At 49.0% G+C, this 16,197-nt stretch overlaps 2 protein-coding genes across 3 annotated transcripts in view; both read left to right on the top strand.

The window, feature by feature from the left end:
• Positions 1 to 2,469, top strand: part of HDAC6 (histone deacetylase 6) — a 43,055-nt gene extending 40,586 nt beyond the window's left edge. The window contains exon 29 of the mRNA XM_083718533.1: positions 438 to 2,469. Within this exon, the coding sequence (XP_083574659.1) occupies positions 438 to 506 (69 nt within the window). The 3' untranslated portion in view covers positions 507 to 2,469. The remainder of the gene's footprint in view (positions 1 to 437) is intronic.
• Positions 2,470 to 6,625: 4,156 nt separating this feature from the next.
• On the top strand, positions 6,626 to 15,065 carry LOC310835078 (LHFPL tetraspan subfamily member 5 protein-like). 2 transcript variants are annotated; one of them, XM_083719798.1, is made up of 3 exons: positions 6,631 to 7,903; positions 11,078 to 11,320; positions 14,930 to 15,065. In XM_083719798.1, exons 1-3 carry the CDS (start codon positions 7,471 to 7,473, stop codon positions 14,956 to 14,958), a joined length of 705 nt encoding a protein of 234 aa, XP_083575924.1. In that variant the 5' UTR covers positions 6,631 to 7,470; the 3' UTR covers positions 14,959 to 15,065. The 2 variants fall into 2 exon arrangements, with proteins under 2 accessions (XP_083575923.1, XP_083575924.1); XM_083719797.1 differs by lacking the exon at positions 14,930 to 15,065 and having other exon boundaries at positions 6,626 to 7,903; positions 11,078 to 11,866.
• The last annotated feature ends 1,132 nt before the right edge of the window (positions 15,066 to 16,197 follow it).

A 16,197-nucleotide genomic window follows, 5' to 3' on the forward strand; every position in this document is an offset into this window, starting at 1 on the left:
TCTTTCCTTGACTACGGCAGGTGCAGCCCCTGTGTTACCTTCCTGACATTTTGGATCGCAACTCCCATCATTTGGAAGGCACTCTCTATGGCTACCCCTAGACTAGGGAGTGAGTCCTATTGCTCCTAATGGGACTATTTTCTGGGTTGACTTCAACCGAGACATTATGCGAGCAGAACAACTTAGTGCTCACACAACAGAAATCTTCCAGGGCCCTGGCTCCCCCTATTTTGGGGATTTGAGCTTCCTTCCGCTAGTGGGAGGTGACTGCCCACCCAGGTGCAGTGGTAGAATCCAGTGCAGAGGAACCCTCACCACCAGCAATGCTCTTTGGGCCTGAGGTTTTCTTGAATTGTAGTCTGATTTGACACTATTTTGTGCGTTTATTATCAATATTATTATTAGTATTGTTCCTTTGGGCTTCTCCCCTCTCCCAGATTCTCTTTGAAGCCAAGAGCCAGGCTCACCGGCTGAAGTTTGGCATGGACATGGCAGTACCTTCCTAAAGCAACTCCCTTTGTAAGGAGCAGCTAATACAAAATGCAGCACAATCTACCATCGTTTGACCTCACTGAACTGAACCTGATGCTTCAAGGGCTCTTGATGTGCCAAATAATAGTCCGCAATCATCAATGCAATACCACCAGCAGCCACGAATCAAACACCAGCAACCTCATTGCTTCCACAAGGACAAAGAATGTTCCTTTCTGGTGTATTCCACGATTGGGTCCATTTCAAATCAACCTTGGGAATTTCTTCACTTCTGGTCAGAGGTGACCTGCTTTCCGTGTTGCTGAAGAAGCGCATGTTTTTCTAGGAAAGGCGGGGGGCAGGCATTTATCTCTGCTCACATTTCCAGAGTCTGATTGCACAACACACCCATTCCATCCTGTCTCAAATTGCCACATATTTTTTTCCAAATCACCCTCTCTCCTCCATACTAAAGTTGCTTTATGCTAGGTTGGAGGGAAACCATGCTGAACTGAGAAAGGAGGGATGATGATAATAATGATGATGATGATGATAATTTATTATTTATATCCCTCCCATCTGGCGAGGTTTCCTCAGCCACTCTAGAGGGATGTATTCCTCTTATCTCCTCTCCCCTCTGCCCGCCCCCATTAATCAAGAACGTTTCTGCAACTAGTTGAGACAAAACCATGTTTTGGGCAAGCAGAATCCTGTGGCTAGGAGAGGTTCATCTCTAGACGGCTTGAAATATAAACGGCTGGAGGTCTAAGTTCCTCTAAACTGGGTGACATCCCGCAATTATATACATATATATATTTGATGAGAGTCTTTGGTTTGCTTGTTCCAAGGTTCTACAGTATTTGGTGCTGCATGTAGCAGAGAACATGCAAGATGTTTGAGAGGATGGCCTAAGGGGTCTTTCTCTCTAGATTATAGAGACAGGAGCATGGGATCTGAAAGGCTCTTGTCTGATGCCATGAAGACTATCTTATCATTCTTCTAAGGCCAGATTCTCACATTCTTCCCATTCCTGCCCCATCACTGTATGTGGACTCAAAATTGTGTGTGTGTTTCCCTCCCTCCCTCTCTCTCTCTCTCTCTCTCTCTCTCTGTGTGTGTGTGTGTGTGTGTGTGTTGCAGCTCATCTGTGAAGGTGGGTGTGAAATGGGGCCATTTAAAACTCTGCTTTCAGCATGCCAGAGCTACATTATTCGCACACTGTTTCCTGCAGTATTTGGGCACCCTGCAGTTCTGCTGCAAAAGGAGAATGTGAGAATTGGGCCTTGGTTACTGTGTTTGTGGGAAATGTTTGCTGGGCTGTCTTAAGCAAGGAGCATGGCCAGTCCTTCCAAAGGGCAACTGAGTGCTGTATCCTGGGCAATGAGTGGCAGGGGTGGGCAAATGGAAAAGGCTTTGGCAACCCTGTCTGGCTCAAAGTGGTTCAGAGGAGCACCTTCCTTACTGGATTCCGGGGAACCACAGATTGCCCCGCACCTTGAACTAATAAAAAACCCGAATGGGGTCAGGGTCAAGGCGACACATAACTCTGTCCATAAAAAAGAGGTTTGAGGAAAGATGGGTTGAAAAGGGCTTATGGGGAGGGTGGTGGGGGTGGGGTGTCAGTTTTATCAGGGCCGGCCCTGGTAATCTGGGGGGCAGGGGGGTGGCTATAGGGCAGAGATGGGGAACCTGTCATCCTCCAGATGTTATTGGGCTTCAGCTCCCATCATCCCTGACCACATGGGCCATGCTGGTTGGGACTGGGGAGTTCAACACCTGGAGGGTTACAGTTCCTCCCTATTCCTTGCTAAAGGGGCTGAACTCATACCATGATATAAAGGAGGGGTGGGGGGGTTTCACTGAACCTTTAGAAGTGGGAAGTTAGTTACATTATAGCCTAAAAAAAATCCTTGCATATGATTACTTCCTTTGCCATTGTTTCTCTGCTCGATTTTATAATCTTTCTAATTATTCAAATAAAGTGTTTCTGTGAATGGAGTGGCTGTGTTTAGATCTGGGGAGCGGGGACAGATCGCTTGGTCCAATGTTAAGCCATTTAAATTGTGATCCCATGACTATGCCCTCCTCGTGGGCTGCCACTGGGGCCATGCCTCTGTTCTGCCCACTGGCTGCTAGTGCCCTCTCTGCTTCCTTGTGACGTATACCCTCGTGACACGTATACCCTTGGGGAGGCTTTGCACACCTGATGACCTGCCAGAGCCTCTGTGTGTAATAGAAACTCATTCTCTTCCATTTCTGACACACACCCCCTTGGCCATATGTCAGAACTGTGCACAGGATGCAGCTTGGGCTGAGGCTGGGGGGTGTTTTGCCAGATGTGTGGGTTTGTCATTCTGCTTCTAAATTTGTATTTATCCCAGTCTGTTCCAGAGATTCAGGCAAGTTTCCTTCACCTCCTTATCCTTGTCCAGCAAATGCCAGTTCATTGAATGCAGCCTTTGAATAAGCCACAGCAGTTTACAAAAGATACTTGGTTTCACACATAAAAAGGTAAAGGGACCCCTGACTATTAGGTCCAGTCTTGGCCGACTCTGGGGTTGCGGCGCTCATCTCACTTTATTGGCCGAGGGAGCTGGCATACACCTTCCAGGTCATGTGGGCAGCATGACTAAGCCACTTTGGCGAACCAGAGCAGGGCATGGAAACGCCGTTTACCTTCCCGCTGGAGCAGTATCTATTTATCTACTTGCACTTTGACGTGCTTTTGAACTGCTAGGTTTGCAGGAGCAGGGACCAAGCAACTGGAGCTCACCCCGTCACAGAGATTCGAACTGCCAACCTGATCGGCAAGTCCTAGGCTCTATGGTTTAACCCACAGCGCCACCCGCGTCCCATAGTTTTGCACATAGTTTGTCACAAAATCCACTTGCAGTTTTTCCAGCCCAGTCCCTTAAGGATCTTCTTTTCACCTACCTTCCTGTTATCCATAATGTTGTGTTGATCCCCCAGAGTTGTTCCACACCTATATATACCTTTCTGCCTTGGGTGATCGGATGCCACGCTCTGTGAAACCCTTGCTCCAGCGATGGAAAGATTTTTGATTCTGACCGTACCCACTTTTCAGGTATAGTTTGATGGCCTTAACTCCTTACTCTTTGCAGTCTTGCACATTTGTGCCGCACATAGGAATTCAGCAGATCATGGAGCTTGGTCTGGGCACAAGAGGGGGACAGACTGCATCTTCTCCCTCTGATGGCCTTGGCAAAAACAATAGGATTTTTCGCCTCTTTAATAGCAAACTGCTTGTGATCAAAACTTTTGTGGCTCTTAGGTCTGCAGCCTAAGTCATTTGGGCTCAGCAAGTCAATGTGTGTGTGTGTTTTATAAAAAACGTCAGACATATTTGTGTTTGCATGATGCCACAATTTGGTGTGTCTGCTGATAAGTTAGAGCAAGTGGTGTCGTAAATCCCAGAGGCTAGGACCCAAACCTCAGGAAGAACTTTCTGACAGCAAGAGCTGTTCAACAGTGGAAGGGATTCTCTTGAAAAGTGGTGGACTCTCCTTCCTTGGAGGTTTTTAACCAGAGATTGGATGGCCATCTGTCTTGGATGCTTTAGCTGAGAATCCTGCATTGCAGGGGGTTGGGCTAGATGGCCTTTGGGGTCCCTTCCAACTCTACATTTCTATGATTCTAAGTAGTTCAGCGTTCTTAACATCACACCATCCCCAATATTGCAGGTGAGATGGCGGGTAGAGAAAGAGAGACTTCCTTTGCTCCAGCACCACCTACAGTGGTACCTCAGGTTAAGTACTTAATTCGTTCTGGAGGTCCGTTCTTAACCTGAAACTGTTCTTAACCTGAAGTACCACTTTAGCTAATGGGGCCTTCTGCCGCTGCGCCGCCGGAGCACGATTTCTGTTCTCATCCTGATGCAAAGTTCTTAACCTGAGGTACTATTTCTGGGTTAGCGGAGTCTGTAACCTGAAGCGTATGTAACCAGAGGTACCACTGTACTTGAATGCACGGCAGCGACAAGGTCTTCATGGAGAACTCAGAGCTCAGGCATTTAGGCCTAGCTTTTGCTGTGATGCCCACCTTGTGTCTGAACTGCATCACCACAACTGGCCTCTGACATGGCTAAATGCTCATCCGACGTGGGTGGCGCTGTGGGTTAAACCACAGAGCCTAGGTCTTGCTGATTGAAAGGTCGTGGTTCGAATCCCCGTGACGGGGTGAGCTCCTGTTACTCGGTCACAGCTCCTGCCAGCCTAGCATTTCAAAAGCATGTCACAGTGCAAGTAGATAAATAGGTAACACTCTGGCGGGAAGGTAAACTGCACTTCTGTGCACTGCTCTGGTTTTGCCAAAAGCGGCTTAGTCATGCTGGCCACATGACCCGGAAGCTGTGGACAAATGCCGGCTCCCTTGGCCTGAAAGCGAGATGAGTGCCGCAACCCCAGAGTCACCCGCAACTGGACTTAACAGTCAGGGGTCCCTTTACCTTTTAATGGCTTAAATTCTTTGTGTGAAGGAGCCTCCCAGCACTTGAGCCCTAGCAGTCTGAAGCCCAGGCACAGGTGTGTAACTTCTGTGAACTAGAACATTGTACAGTTGTTCTTTATAACATAACTAATCTCTGCCAAGCGGTAGAAGATTCCCAGGAGTCCCAGGCACTTACCCTTGGGGTGCATTTCCACTGGGATTCAAGGTGCGGTGGAGACTGCTGTGCCATTAAGAAATACTATTTATTCTACACACATTTACACCAGAAGCTTTCAACGGAGGGAGTGCACAGTTTAAAATGTTTGCCATCTCAAGAGGGGCTTGTTCCCCCAGCATTGCAGCCATCTCCCTGCCTCTGTCACAACCTGCCAAGATAGTTCTGCCCTTTGGCCCCCCATTGAGGTCTGCCTACTTCCTTTGTTCTTCCCAGAAACCCGCTGGGAAAAAGCAACTCTTCCCTTTCTCAAAACAAAATAAAAAAATTCCTTCCAGTAGCACCTAAAAGACCAACTAAGTTAGTTCTAGGTATGAGCTTTCGTGTGCATGCACACTTCTTCAGATACACCTGAAGCTAAGGTGCTACTGGAAGGAATTTTTTAATTTTGTTTTGACTATGGCAGACCAACACGGCTACCCATCTGTAACTCTTCCCTTTCTGTTTGCGATTCCAAGTCTAATTTTAAATGGGCACATTCTTCCTGTGTGACATCACGCCTCCCTCCCCACCTGCCAACCTTGGCACCCCTGTTTTGCACAGACCCAAGGATCCTTCTTTGATGGCCATTGTTTCATAGTTTGCATGTTTGGCAAACAAAGTGCTTGCAGCCTGTATTTTCCCTTCAATATCCCAAAGCCTAGACAGCATCTTAAAAAGCAGAGACATCACCTTGCCAACAAAGGTCCGTATAGTTAAAGCTATGGTTTCCCCAGTAGTGATGTATGGAAGTGAGAGCTGGACCTTAAAGAAGGCTGATCGCCGAAGAATTGATGCTTTTGAACTATGGTGCTGGAAAAGACTCTTGAGAGTCCCATGGACTGCAAGAAGATCAAACCTCTCCATTCTGAAGGAAATCAGCCCTGAGTGCTCACTGGAAGGACAGATCCTGAAGCTGAGGCTCCAATACTTTGGCCACCTCATGAGAAGAGAAGACTCCCTGGAAAAGACTCTGATGTTGGGAAAGATGGAGGGCACAGGGAGAAGGGGACGACAGAGGGCGAGATGGCTGGATAGTGTTCTCGAAGCTACCAGCATGAGTTTGACCAAACTGCGGGAGGCAGTGGAAGACAGGAGTGCCTGGCGTGCTCTGGTCCAGGGGGTCACGAAGAGTCGGACACGACTAAACAACAGCAACAGCAAATCCCAAAGGTTATCTAAATACTACCGTTTATTTTTATTTTTTTGTCATTCACTAACAGACTCTTGCAAGATCTATGACATGCAGTGGCACCTCGGGTTACATACATTTCAGGTTACATATGCTTCAGTTTACAGACTCCGCTAACCCAGAAATAGTGCTTCAGGTTAAGAACTTTGCTTCAGGATGAGAACAGAAATCATGCTCTGGCGGCGCGGCGGCAGCAGGAGGCCCCATTAGCTAAAGTGGTGCTTCAGGTTAAGAACAGTTTCAGGTTAAGAACGGACCTCCGGAACGAATTAAGTACTTAACCTGAGGTACGACTGTATGGATATACGGTATATGCTGTATATAAGTCGATAATAGTATTTAAAAATCTACTGTGCTGCCTGCCTGCCCCTGCTGGAAACGCGAATCCCTTGTCTGCAGAGGACCATGAGATGTGTCTGGCTGCATTCCTGCATTTTGTAGCTGATGTGCATTTTGGAGGAAAGGGACAGCTCTTCTGGGCCTCCTTCCTCCCCAGCCCCAAAACACCGCTTCTTGTTTTTCCAAGCCAGGAATTGAAAGCGTGCCTCCATCCTCGCCCTGGGCAGGTGGAGGGAGCGCGGAGCATCTTCCCGACCGCTCCTCGCTGAGCGACCGAGCCAGGGAGGCGAGGACGAGGCGGCCAAGTCAACCTGGGCGCCGGGCCAAGTGGCAGCTGCTTTTGCCTCCGTCGCTGGAGGAAATAAATCCGGGTTTGTGGCATGAGGATGGGAAGAGCCGGGAAGCAGCGTCTCCCTCCCTCGGCGCCCCGCAAAGGAAGGTAGCCAATCTCGGGGAAGGAAGGAAGGAAGGTAGCAGCCCCAGCAGAGGAATGCAGAGAGACTGCGGAGGAAGCGAGCCGAGCAGCCCTCCCTCGCTCCAGAGGGAGCCTGGAACCAGCGACAGGGAAAGCTGCAGCTGCAGGAGCCGAGGAATGCAGAAATTTGCCCAGAGGAGGAGAGGAGCCAAGAGCTGAAAAGGAAAGCAGGGCATCCGCAGCCGGAGGAAGTGGGCGCACGCTGGATTGTGGCGCAAAAGGGACACGGAGACCCCTCCTTCCCCACTTTATCCTTCTCTGGAAAGCTGCTCCCTCGTGGAGGTTGCCCCGGGTGCAAGAGGGCGGGCAGACTCATTGAAAGAGGGCTGAGCCATGCTGGCAGCTCGAGAAGCAGCTACGCTCTACCAGACGGACTTCGTGCGCAATGCCAGGGCGGTGGGCGCTCTCTGGGCTGGCTGCACCCTCTGCTTCGGTGTCCTGGAGGTCGTGGTCCTGATCCAGCCGGCGTGGGTGCAGACAGCGCCGCTCACCTACCAGCTGCCCCCCTCCGGGGTCCTTTTCGACCCCAGCGTCAGCGCCGTGGGCTCCTTCGGCCTCTACCAAGTCTGCAAGGAGCGGGATGGCACCCTCCAGTGCGAGGGGTCCCTGGTCACCCTCACCCCGATCCCATCCTTCAAGGCAGCCGCGGTCTTTGTCCTGATGGCCCTGGTCCTGGTGATGGGCAGTGTGGCTTCCTTGGGCCTCTTCTGGGTCTGCAGCCCGGGGACTGTCTACAAGGTGTGTGCCTGGCAGCAGCTTTCAGCAGGTGAGAGAGAAGGTGCCTCTCAATGGGAGCAAATGGCAGCTTTCCTGGTTGCGATGAGAGCAGGCAGCCCTGGGCTTACCTTCTTTTAGAAAGGAATGGGTGGGAGGGCAATAAATTCATAGAATCAAAGAATCTTTGATTTGGAAGGGACCCAGGAGTCATCTGGTCCAAACCCCTGAAATGCAAGAATCCATGACAGATGGCCATGCATCCTCTGCTTAAAAACCTCCAAGGAAGGAGATCCCACTGCCTCTTGTGGGAGTCTCTTCTACTGCCAAACAGACACCCACCCCTGTTCACCTGGGGTCATATCCTGCAGAAACCAGTCATGTGATTGCTTGGTAAGAAGGCAAACAACAGTGTGAGTCACATGTTGGTGTGACCAACAGACCCAATCCAAGATGAGGCTATGCACCCACAGGCAGGCTTGATTCTCAATAAGTAGGAGTCTGGTTTTACTCCCCACCTAAGTGGAGTCCCCCAGTACTCACCTGCAGTGAGAATAAATCTTGCCTGCTACCCTTGACTGTGGGTTGCCTGGCCTTTGAGCTGTGGGCTCCTTCCTTTTATCTGCCCAGAATCTCCCCCTATGTTCAGTCTTATTGGGCGATCCCGGGTTCTGATATTTTCTGCATCTTATAAATCTAGAACTCAGAGTCATCGGCTTAAGCAGAATGGGGACAGATAAGAGAAAGTCCTTCTTTTTGCAACACACAGTTAAACTGTGGAATTCACTCCTCCAAAGCTTTGTGACGGCCACTGATTTGAAGTGGGCTGGACAAATTCATGGAGGAGAAGACTCTCAGGGGCTTCTAGACATGGTGAGCATGTTGTATTAACGGTACTTCCACTATAAGAGACACAACAGCTCTAAATATCAGGGGAAAAGAATCACAAGTAAGACAGAGCTATTCTCATGTTTGGTCAGGCCAATATGGAAGTGGAAGTGAGGCAGATAAAAAACCTTAAATAGGTGTCCTACCATGACCACCCAAATGTATGTGTTTTAGAATGGGCGATCCTCTAGATGCCATTGGCTTCTCAACTTTTAGGCAGCAAGGCCAATGGACAGGGCGGATGACTACTAGTCATGATGGCTACATGCTTCTTCCAGTAAAAGAGGTACCATTAATACCTTCCCGAATACCAGTCATTGGTATTTTGAATACCTGCCCATTGAGGGACAACAGTGGAGCCACTGCTGGAGAGAGCTATTGCCCTCATACCCTGCTTTGGGCTGACCAAGAGGCACCTGGTCGGCCACCTTCGCAAGCCTTTGTTCTGACTCAGCAGAGATTTCCCTATGAACTATGCAAGTTGAGCAAATTTGCATAATTCTCTTCTTTTGCATAATTTAGTCTGCAATTGTCGCTGTTTCTGAACAATTTCTTCTTCTGGTTTTGCTAGCCACAGAGGAGGGGCAAGGAGTTATGCAGGACTCCAGATCCAATTTAACCATCCATCTTTTGAGATTTCTGCAGATGCCGCCTGCACTCTTTCCAGCATATCTTTTGCTACCCTAAGGGCCAGAAACCTGCTGTAAAGAGTAAAAGCTACTCTTCTTGGAAAGCTGAATTCTAAACCCATTACCATATGCTGTGCTTTTTTCGTGTTCCTGCTCAACTGCAGTATACACAGAGCCCTCTCCATTTCAATGAGGCTTCTGCAAGACAACTTCCTGGTGGATTGTGCCCCTTATAAATTAGCAGAAGGGTGGCACCATTCAGATTTCCTCCTTAAGTACCAAAATGTTTGGGGCAAAAGATGGGGTCCTCTCCTGCACCCCCAGGATTGGAGTAGGCGGAGAGAACAGTGCTAGTTCCAGGATGCTGAGGGCCATAGTGCCCTTCTTTGAGCTCCCCCAAACCTGGGAAAAGCCAGGAAAATTAACCTCCCCCCCCATTATATGTTTCTTGCAAAAGAAAAAAAAATCAAATCAGCCTTCAATTCTTGAATATACTTCCCAATCCTCACTTGCTTCAACTGATTACCTAAACCTCTCACATTAAGAGTTGTACACATAACATTCACGTTCTTTATTCTGTCTTTTCCAACCATCTCACTTCTCCTTTTTCTAAGGCACCTAATCTTCTAGAACAGGGATGTCCAACCAGTAGATCACGATCTACCAGTAGATCTCCAGCTGATCCTGGTAGATTGCGGGATCCTTACAGTGTACAAAAAGTTACAGAGGAAAAGCTCAAAAAAACAACAACCCTCTGTGCAATCCTTCTCCCGAAAAGCTCAACAACTCTGGGCACATCCCTCTTAAAAAATGCTCAATATTTTTGAGCAATCCACCTACCCCACGCACGCTCCTCCTCCCTCCAACAACAATGGGTAGATCACTGCCAATTTTTTTGTACTGCAAGTAGATCACAGTCTCTTGGGAGTTGGACATGCCTGTTCTAGAACATTCTGAGCAAAGTGAGAATTATAGTACTGTGAGGGCAATGGACCTCTGCTGGTCTTCAGGGTCCTGGCAAATGCCCAGTCTTTCTCCCCTCTGGATCTAGCATGGGGAAAGTAGGTCCCAAGGCTATGGGTTAAGCATCAAGATTGGGGGTGGGAATCAGTAGATTATCATCCTATGGAGGTGTATGTGTAATAATAATAATAATGATAATAATAATAATAATAATAATAATAATAATAATAATAATAATAAAATAAATAAATAATAAATTTTATTTATACCCCGCCCACCCTGGCCAGAGCCGGGCTCAGGGCAGCTAACACCAGTAAAATTACAGTAAAAGCATAATGGGGGGGAGACCTAATTTAAAATACAGGTTAAAATGTAATCTAAAATACAGCCTCATTTTAAAAGTAGCCCATAGATCAAAACCATAAGGGGAGGGAAATATAAGGGTCAGACTGAGTCCAAACCAAAGGCCAGGTGGAACAGCTCTGTCTTGCAGGCCCTGCAGAAAGATGTCAAGTCCCGCAGGGCCCTAGTCTCTTGTGACAGAGCGTTCCACCAAGTAGGGGCCAGTACTGAAAAGGCCCTGGCCCTAGTTGAGACCAGTCTAACCACCTTGCGACCTGGGACCTCCAAAATGTTGTCATTTGTGGTCCTCAGAGGCGCATACCACAAGAGGCGGTCCCGTAGGTACGTGGGTCCTTCGTGTAAGGACATCAACTTTATTAACTCTGTCTCTCTCTGTCTCACAGCAACTTGTCAGGCTCTGGGCTGCCTGGTTTTCCCAGACGGATGGGGAGCCCCTGAAGTCAGGGCTCTTTGTGGGCCTCGGGCCAGGAGCTACACCCTGGGTGCCTGCACAATACACTGGGCCTTTACCCTTGCCTTGCTGGGCATAGCCGATGCCCTGGTACTGGCCACCCTGGCTTTCGTCTTGGGGAACCGGCAGGATGCTCTGCTACCAGCAGGCTATGAGCCACCCTCGGGAGGAAGAGGTAAGCAGCAGAATAGCCCCTGTCCCCGTTATTCTGGGCAAGGATGGGAGCCAGCAGATGCTCAGATGCGAGGCTGGCAGGAATGTCAGCTGCTGCCTAGCAACGGCCAATGAGACACAAGGATGCATCTGAAATGGGGGAAAGGTGGAGGAGGCTGGAAGCTGCAGCAAAGAGGCCCAGTCTTCCAGGAACCCCTGAAGCCCCTCCCTTTCCTCCAAACCACACAAATAAAACTGGTAGCCATGCTTCTGCTAATGCATATGTGTGCATAAGTCTCTCCCTTTCTGCCAAAAGCTGGGATTAAGGAATCTGGGTTTTCTGCTGCCTTACTTGCTGCCACCAAAGTGGGGTGAGGGGAGTGGGATGGCGGTAGAGGAGGCACCATTTTCTCTTCATACCCCCTTCCGGTGTTTTTCAAAGCACTATCTAGGTCTCTGTGTAAAGAACTCAAAGTCTGCACTCTGTTGCCTCACTACTGCCACCACCACCAAAAATGGGATTCTGTGATGATGATGTTGTTGTAGTTGATGATGATGATTTTATTTTTTACACCCTGCCCAGCTGGCTGGGTTTCCCCAGCCACTCTGTGAGTTGCAGATTTGCCCGTATTGCTCTTTTTGTACAATTTCAACTGGTTATAGGGGGAAAGTATAGAGCAGGGATCCCCAAACTAAGGCTCGTGGGCCGGAAAAGGCCATTTATCCGGCCCGTGGCAACCCCCGCCGCCCGCTGCTGCCGCCCACTCTTACTGGCGCTGTGCTGCACAGCTGCCCACTTCCAGGTCGGAGGAGGACCAAAAATAGCTTGTGCGCATGCGTAAGTGTTATTTCTGGTGCACATCCGGGTTGGAGGAGGCCCATGCACATGCGCACAAGCTATTTCCGTTCTCCTCTGACCCAGAAGTGTGCCAGAAATAGCGTGTGTGCACGCGTATGGGCACGCGCTCCCCTCCCCTCTAGCCTGCCATGCGATCGGCGCTGGAGACACCTGCCCAAGGCGCAGTAAGTTTGCTGACCCCTGATATAGAGTATACAGAACTCACTCTCAGTGGCATAGCATGGGTGGGGCCACGGGGGGGGGGGGAGTTGCCCTGGGCTCAAAATTCTTAGGGGCACATTTTTTAGAAAAGTAATAATAAATAGACATTAGTGTGCCCCATAGGCGCCGACTCCATGGGGCCTGAGGGGGCCCGAGCCCCCTCAAAAATTCGTTTGGGGGGGCTCTGCCCCCCCAATAATTTAAGAAAATTATTAGTTATATTATGCTTTGTAAAATCACAAAATTATGTTGGTATTTTTTATTTTCCTTGTTTGACGATAGTTACCTTTTAAAATACATTCAGTAATGAGTTAAAACAAAGCCACTCCCGATCTAGAGAGGGGGTGGGGCTCTCGACCCATCAACAATCTCGCGGGGCTGGCGGCTGGCGTCAGCCCCGCAAGAAGCGGGGATTCCCCCTAGCTCATTAATATTCACTGCCCACGGCGACAGCCGATTGGCTGCCGCAAAGGGCGGGCCCTCACAGGTTCACTTAAGGTCGGGGCAGCCCGGGGCTCGCCCCTTTTGTTCCCCCAGCAGCAGCGGTTTGGAGGTCTTGCCCCCCCCCAATATTTTTTATAAGTCGGCACCCCTGGTGTGCCCTTCCCACACAGAAAATCTCGTGTGTTTGCATGGGCAGACTGAGGAGCGGATTTGGGTGATGGCTGGTTACAAGGCTTTAGAAAGATCCCAATCCCCCATCTTGCTTTCCACCCTGCTAAACGCTCACAGGGTGCTGCAGCTGCCACTTGGGTAGGTCGCGGAGCTATTGCCTCTTTGTTCCAACCTATTGGTAGGTAGTACCGAGGATACTTGCCTTGCACCGGCCACTGGCAACCCACGCTACACCACTGCTAGAGGCCTGTGTGGCTTGAGGCACAAAAGGCAGGAGGTCCGCTTGTAGTCAATGCCCCTGTCTTGGTTGTAACTTGATGCCTGGCCTGATCCAAGAGGGTGTGTATTTTCTCTGACCCTGCCAAGCCCCACATGAGATATGTCTTAGGATCTCAGGTCTGGCACTAGAGCACCGGGATATTCACCACCAAGCACAGAGAAGGCTCTGCTCAGTTTAGTTCCTGAAGCAGAAAATCTGTAAGCTACCTCCCGTGCCGGAAAAATAAATTGACTAACTGCGGCTGCATACACACAAATAAATTTTAAACAGACAGCTTCCCCCAAAGACTACTGGTGGGGTGTAGTTTGCCCTTACAGAGCTACACTTCCCAGAATTTTTTTTTTAAAACCTATAGCTCCTAGGATTCTTTGGGGCAAGTCATGTGCTTTACACATGTGGTTTGTATGCAGCCTGACTCTGTGTCTGAAGTCAAGGTCAGCCTGAGAGTTACATAGACTTAGAACATGCAGAAAACAGTGGCATAGTGTGGGGGGTGCAGGGGGGGCCCGGCCGCACCGGGCGCAACATCTGGGGGTTAGGGAAATCCATGGTTTAGGGGGCGCAAATCCATGGGTTAGGGGGCGCAAATCCATGGGTTAGGGGGCGCGAATTACTTGCCTTGCCCCGGGTGCTGATAACCCACGCTACGCCACTGGCAGAAAACCTTTATAGGGAGGAAATGAGAGAACCATTAATTCCTTGCTGGGCAACTGCTCCCACCTCCTCCCTCAATACTTGTAACCCTGACTGACCCCCAGCATGGGAGAAACACTTAATTAAAAAATAACCAAAAAAAAACACACCAACCCTGGATGTATGAAGTTTGTCCTTAAAAAATGCCTTTAAAATAGTGGTGGTGACACTGTTTTATATTTATTTAAAAAACCTAAAAACCTAGGAAAAAACAATAACAATCCTAGTATCCTATAAAATAGAGGCAGCTGAATGTGGAATGTGGAATGCTGGAATGTGATGATAATAACAATAATTTATTAATTATACCCCGCCCATCTGGCTAGGTCTCCCCAGCCACTCTGGGCGGCTTCCAACAAAAATTAAAAATACATTAAAATGTCACACATTAAAAACTTCCCTGAACAGGGCTGCATTCAGATGTCTTCTAAAAGTCTGGTAGTTGTTTATCTCTTTGACATCTGGTGGGATGGTGTTCCACAGGGCAGGTGCCACTACTGAGAAGGCCCTCTGTCTGGTTCCCTGTAGCTTTGCTTCTCGCAGTAAGGGAACCGCTAGAAGTCCCTTGGTGCTGGACCTCAGCGTCCGGGCAGAACGATGGGGGTGGAGATCATAGCTGTCAACGTTTCCCTTTTTTAAAGGGAAATTCCCTTATTCCAAATAGGTTGCAAGACAGGGTCAGAACTGCATTCATTTGTTGCAGGATGAAGCGACTTGCTCCAGGCAGTAGCACAAGGAGCACAGGACAGATGAGGGCATGAACTATTCTCTGACCAGTACATCAAAGAATTGTAGACTTGGAAGAGGGAACCCGAGAGCCATCTAGACCAACCCTCTGAAATGCAGGAATAAAATGTGTTGGCCTTGGTGGGGTGGGGGAATTGGGGCTCTTCTTCAGAGAGCAAATGTCTTGCTTAGGCAGGGACACCAGAAGATCAGTATCTTTCCAGGCCTTTTTTTTCTCATTCCCTGTATGCACACAGGTGTGACTTCAGCACTGACTCCAGACTGATCTCACCTCCCCAACGGACATCCTTCAGAGTCAGTCGCTCGCCACAACAGAACCCTTTTCTTGCTGTGCCTAGCTGTTGCAATAAAGATATTTTTTATTTAAAAAAATGCTACATTGTGGTGTGTTATTAGTAGGGATGTTGGAGAATTCTGCCGGAAACTGAAACGGAAGCAGAAATTGCTGCAGGTTGCATGTTTGTCCAAGTCAGGAACGGAAATCGTGTGAGCAAATATATCTTTTCTATCAGTGGGTGGGATTCAACGAAGTTGCTGCATTTGCTGAACAAGGTCTGTTGGTGCAAAAGGACTTCCATCCCACCCGCTAAATAGTCTCTGGAGGGTTGGGGGGAAACCCAAGTAGATCTTGTTACCAGCCCCCCCCCCCCACTTTTACATTTAGCACTGTGTTGAAGTCCACCCTTTTTTTTAGTTCCTGATCATTGTGTGAACCATCAACCTTATTTTGTGCATAGTTTTTGACACCCCCCCCCCATTTCACTGAAATTAATGATGCAATTATGCCGTCAGCTGTGTAAATTTTTTTTCCAGTTTGGGGCAATAGTGGACAGCGAAATGAACAATTGAGGTTTCAGTGGGAGCCAAACTTCAGGAGAACAAACAGCACTGGTTGTGACAAACACAGGACAGAATGCCTTGGGACATCCTTGGTTATTTCTATAGCTGTTTTCAAAAGGGATGCGGGTGGCGCTGTGGGTTAAACCACAGAGCCTAGGACTTGCTGATCAGAAGGTCGGCGGTTCGAATCCCCACAACAGGGTGAGCTCCCTTTGCTCGGTCCCTGCTCCTGCCAACCTAGCAGTTCGAAAGCATGTCAAAGTGCAAGTAGATAAATAGGTACCGCTCCGGCGGGAAGGTAAACGGCGTTTCCGTGCGCTGCTTTGGTTTGCCAGAAGCGGCTTAGTCATGATGGCCACATGACCCGGAAGCTGTACGCCGGCTCCCTCGGCCAATAAAGCGAGATGAGCGCTGCAACCCCAGAGTCGGCCACGACTGGACCTAATGGTCAGGGGTCCCCTTTACCTTTACCTTTATAGCTGTTTCCATAAGCTTTGAAAATCATTTATCTTATTCATTCTCACTGGAACCCTCCAAAACGGTAAATATTTTACCTGTTTTACAGATGAGAAACTTGAGACTGGACAAAAGTTTTGAGTGGCCTCAAGCCTGTCCTGTAAAAAGTTCCCAAGGGCGTTGAGACTTGAACCTCTGGGCTCCATAG

This window comes from Podarcis gaigeae, assembly GCF_964106915.1.
Source record: "Podarcis gaigeae genome assembly, chromosome: 17".
NCBI lineage: Eukaryota > Metazoa > Chordata > Lepidosauria > Squamata > Lacertidae > Podarcis > Podarcis gaigeae.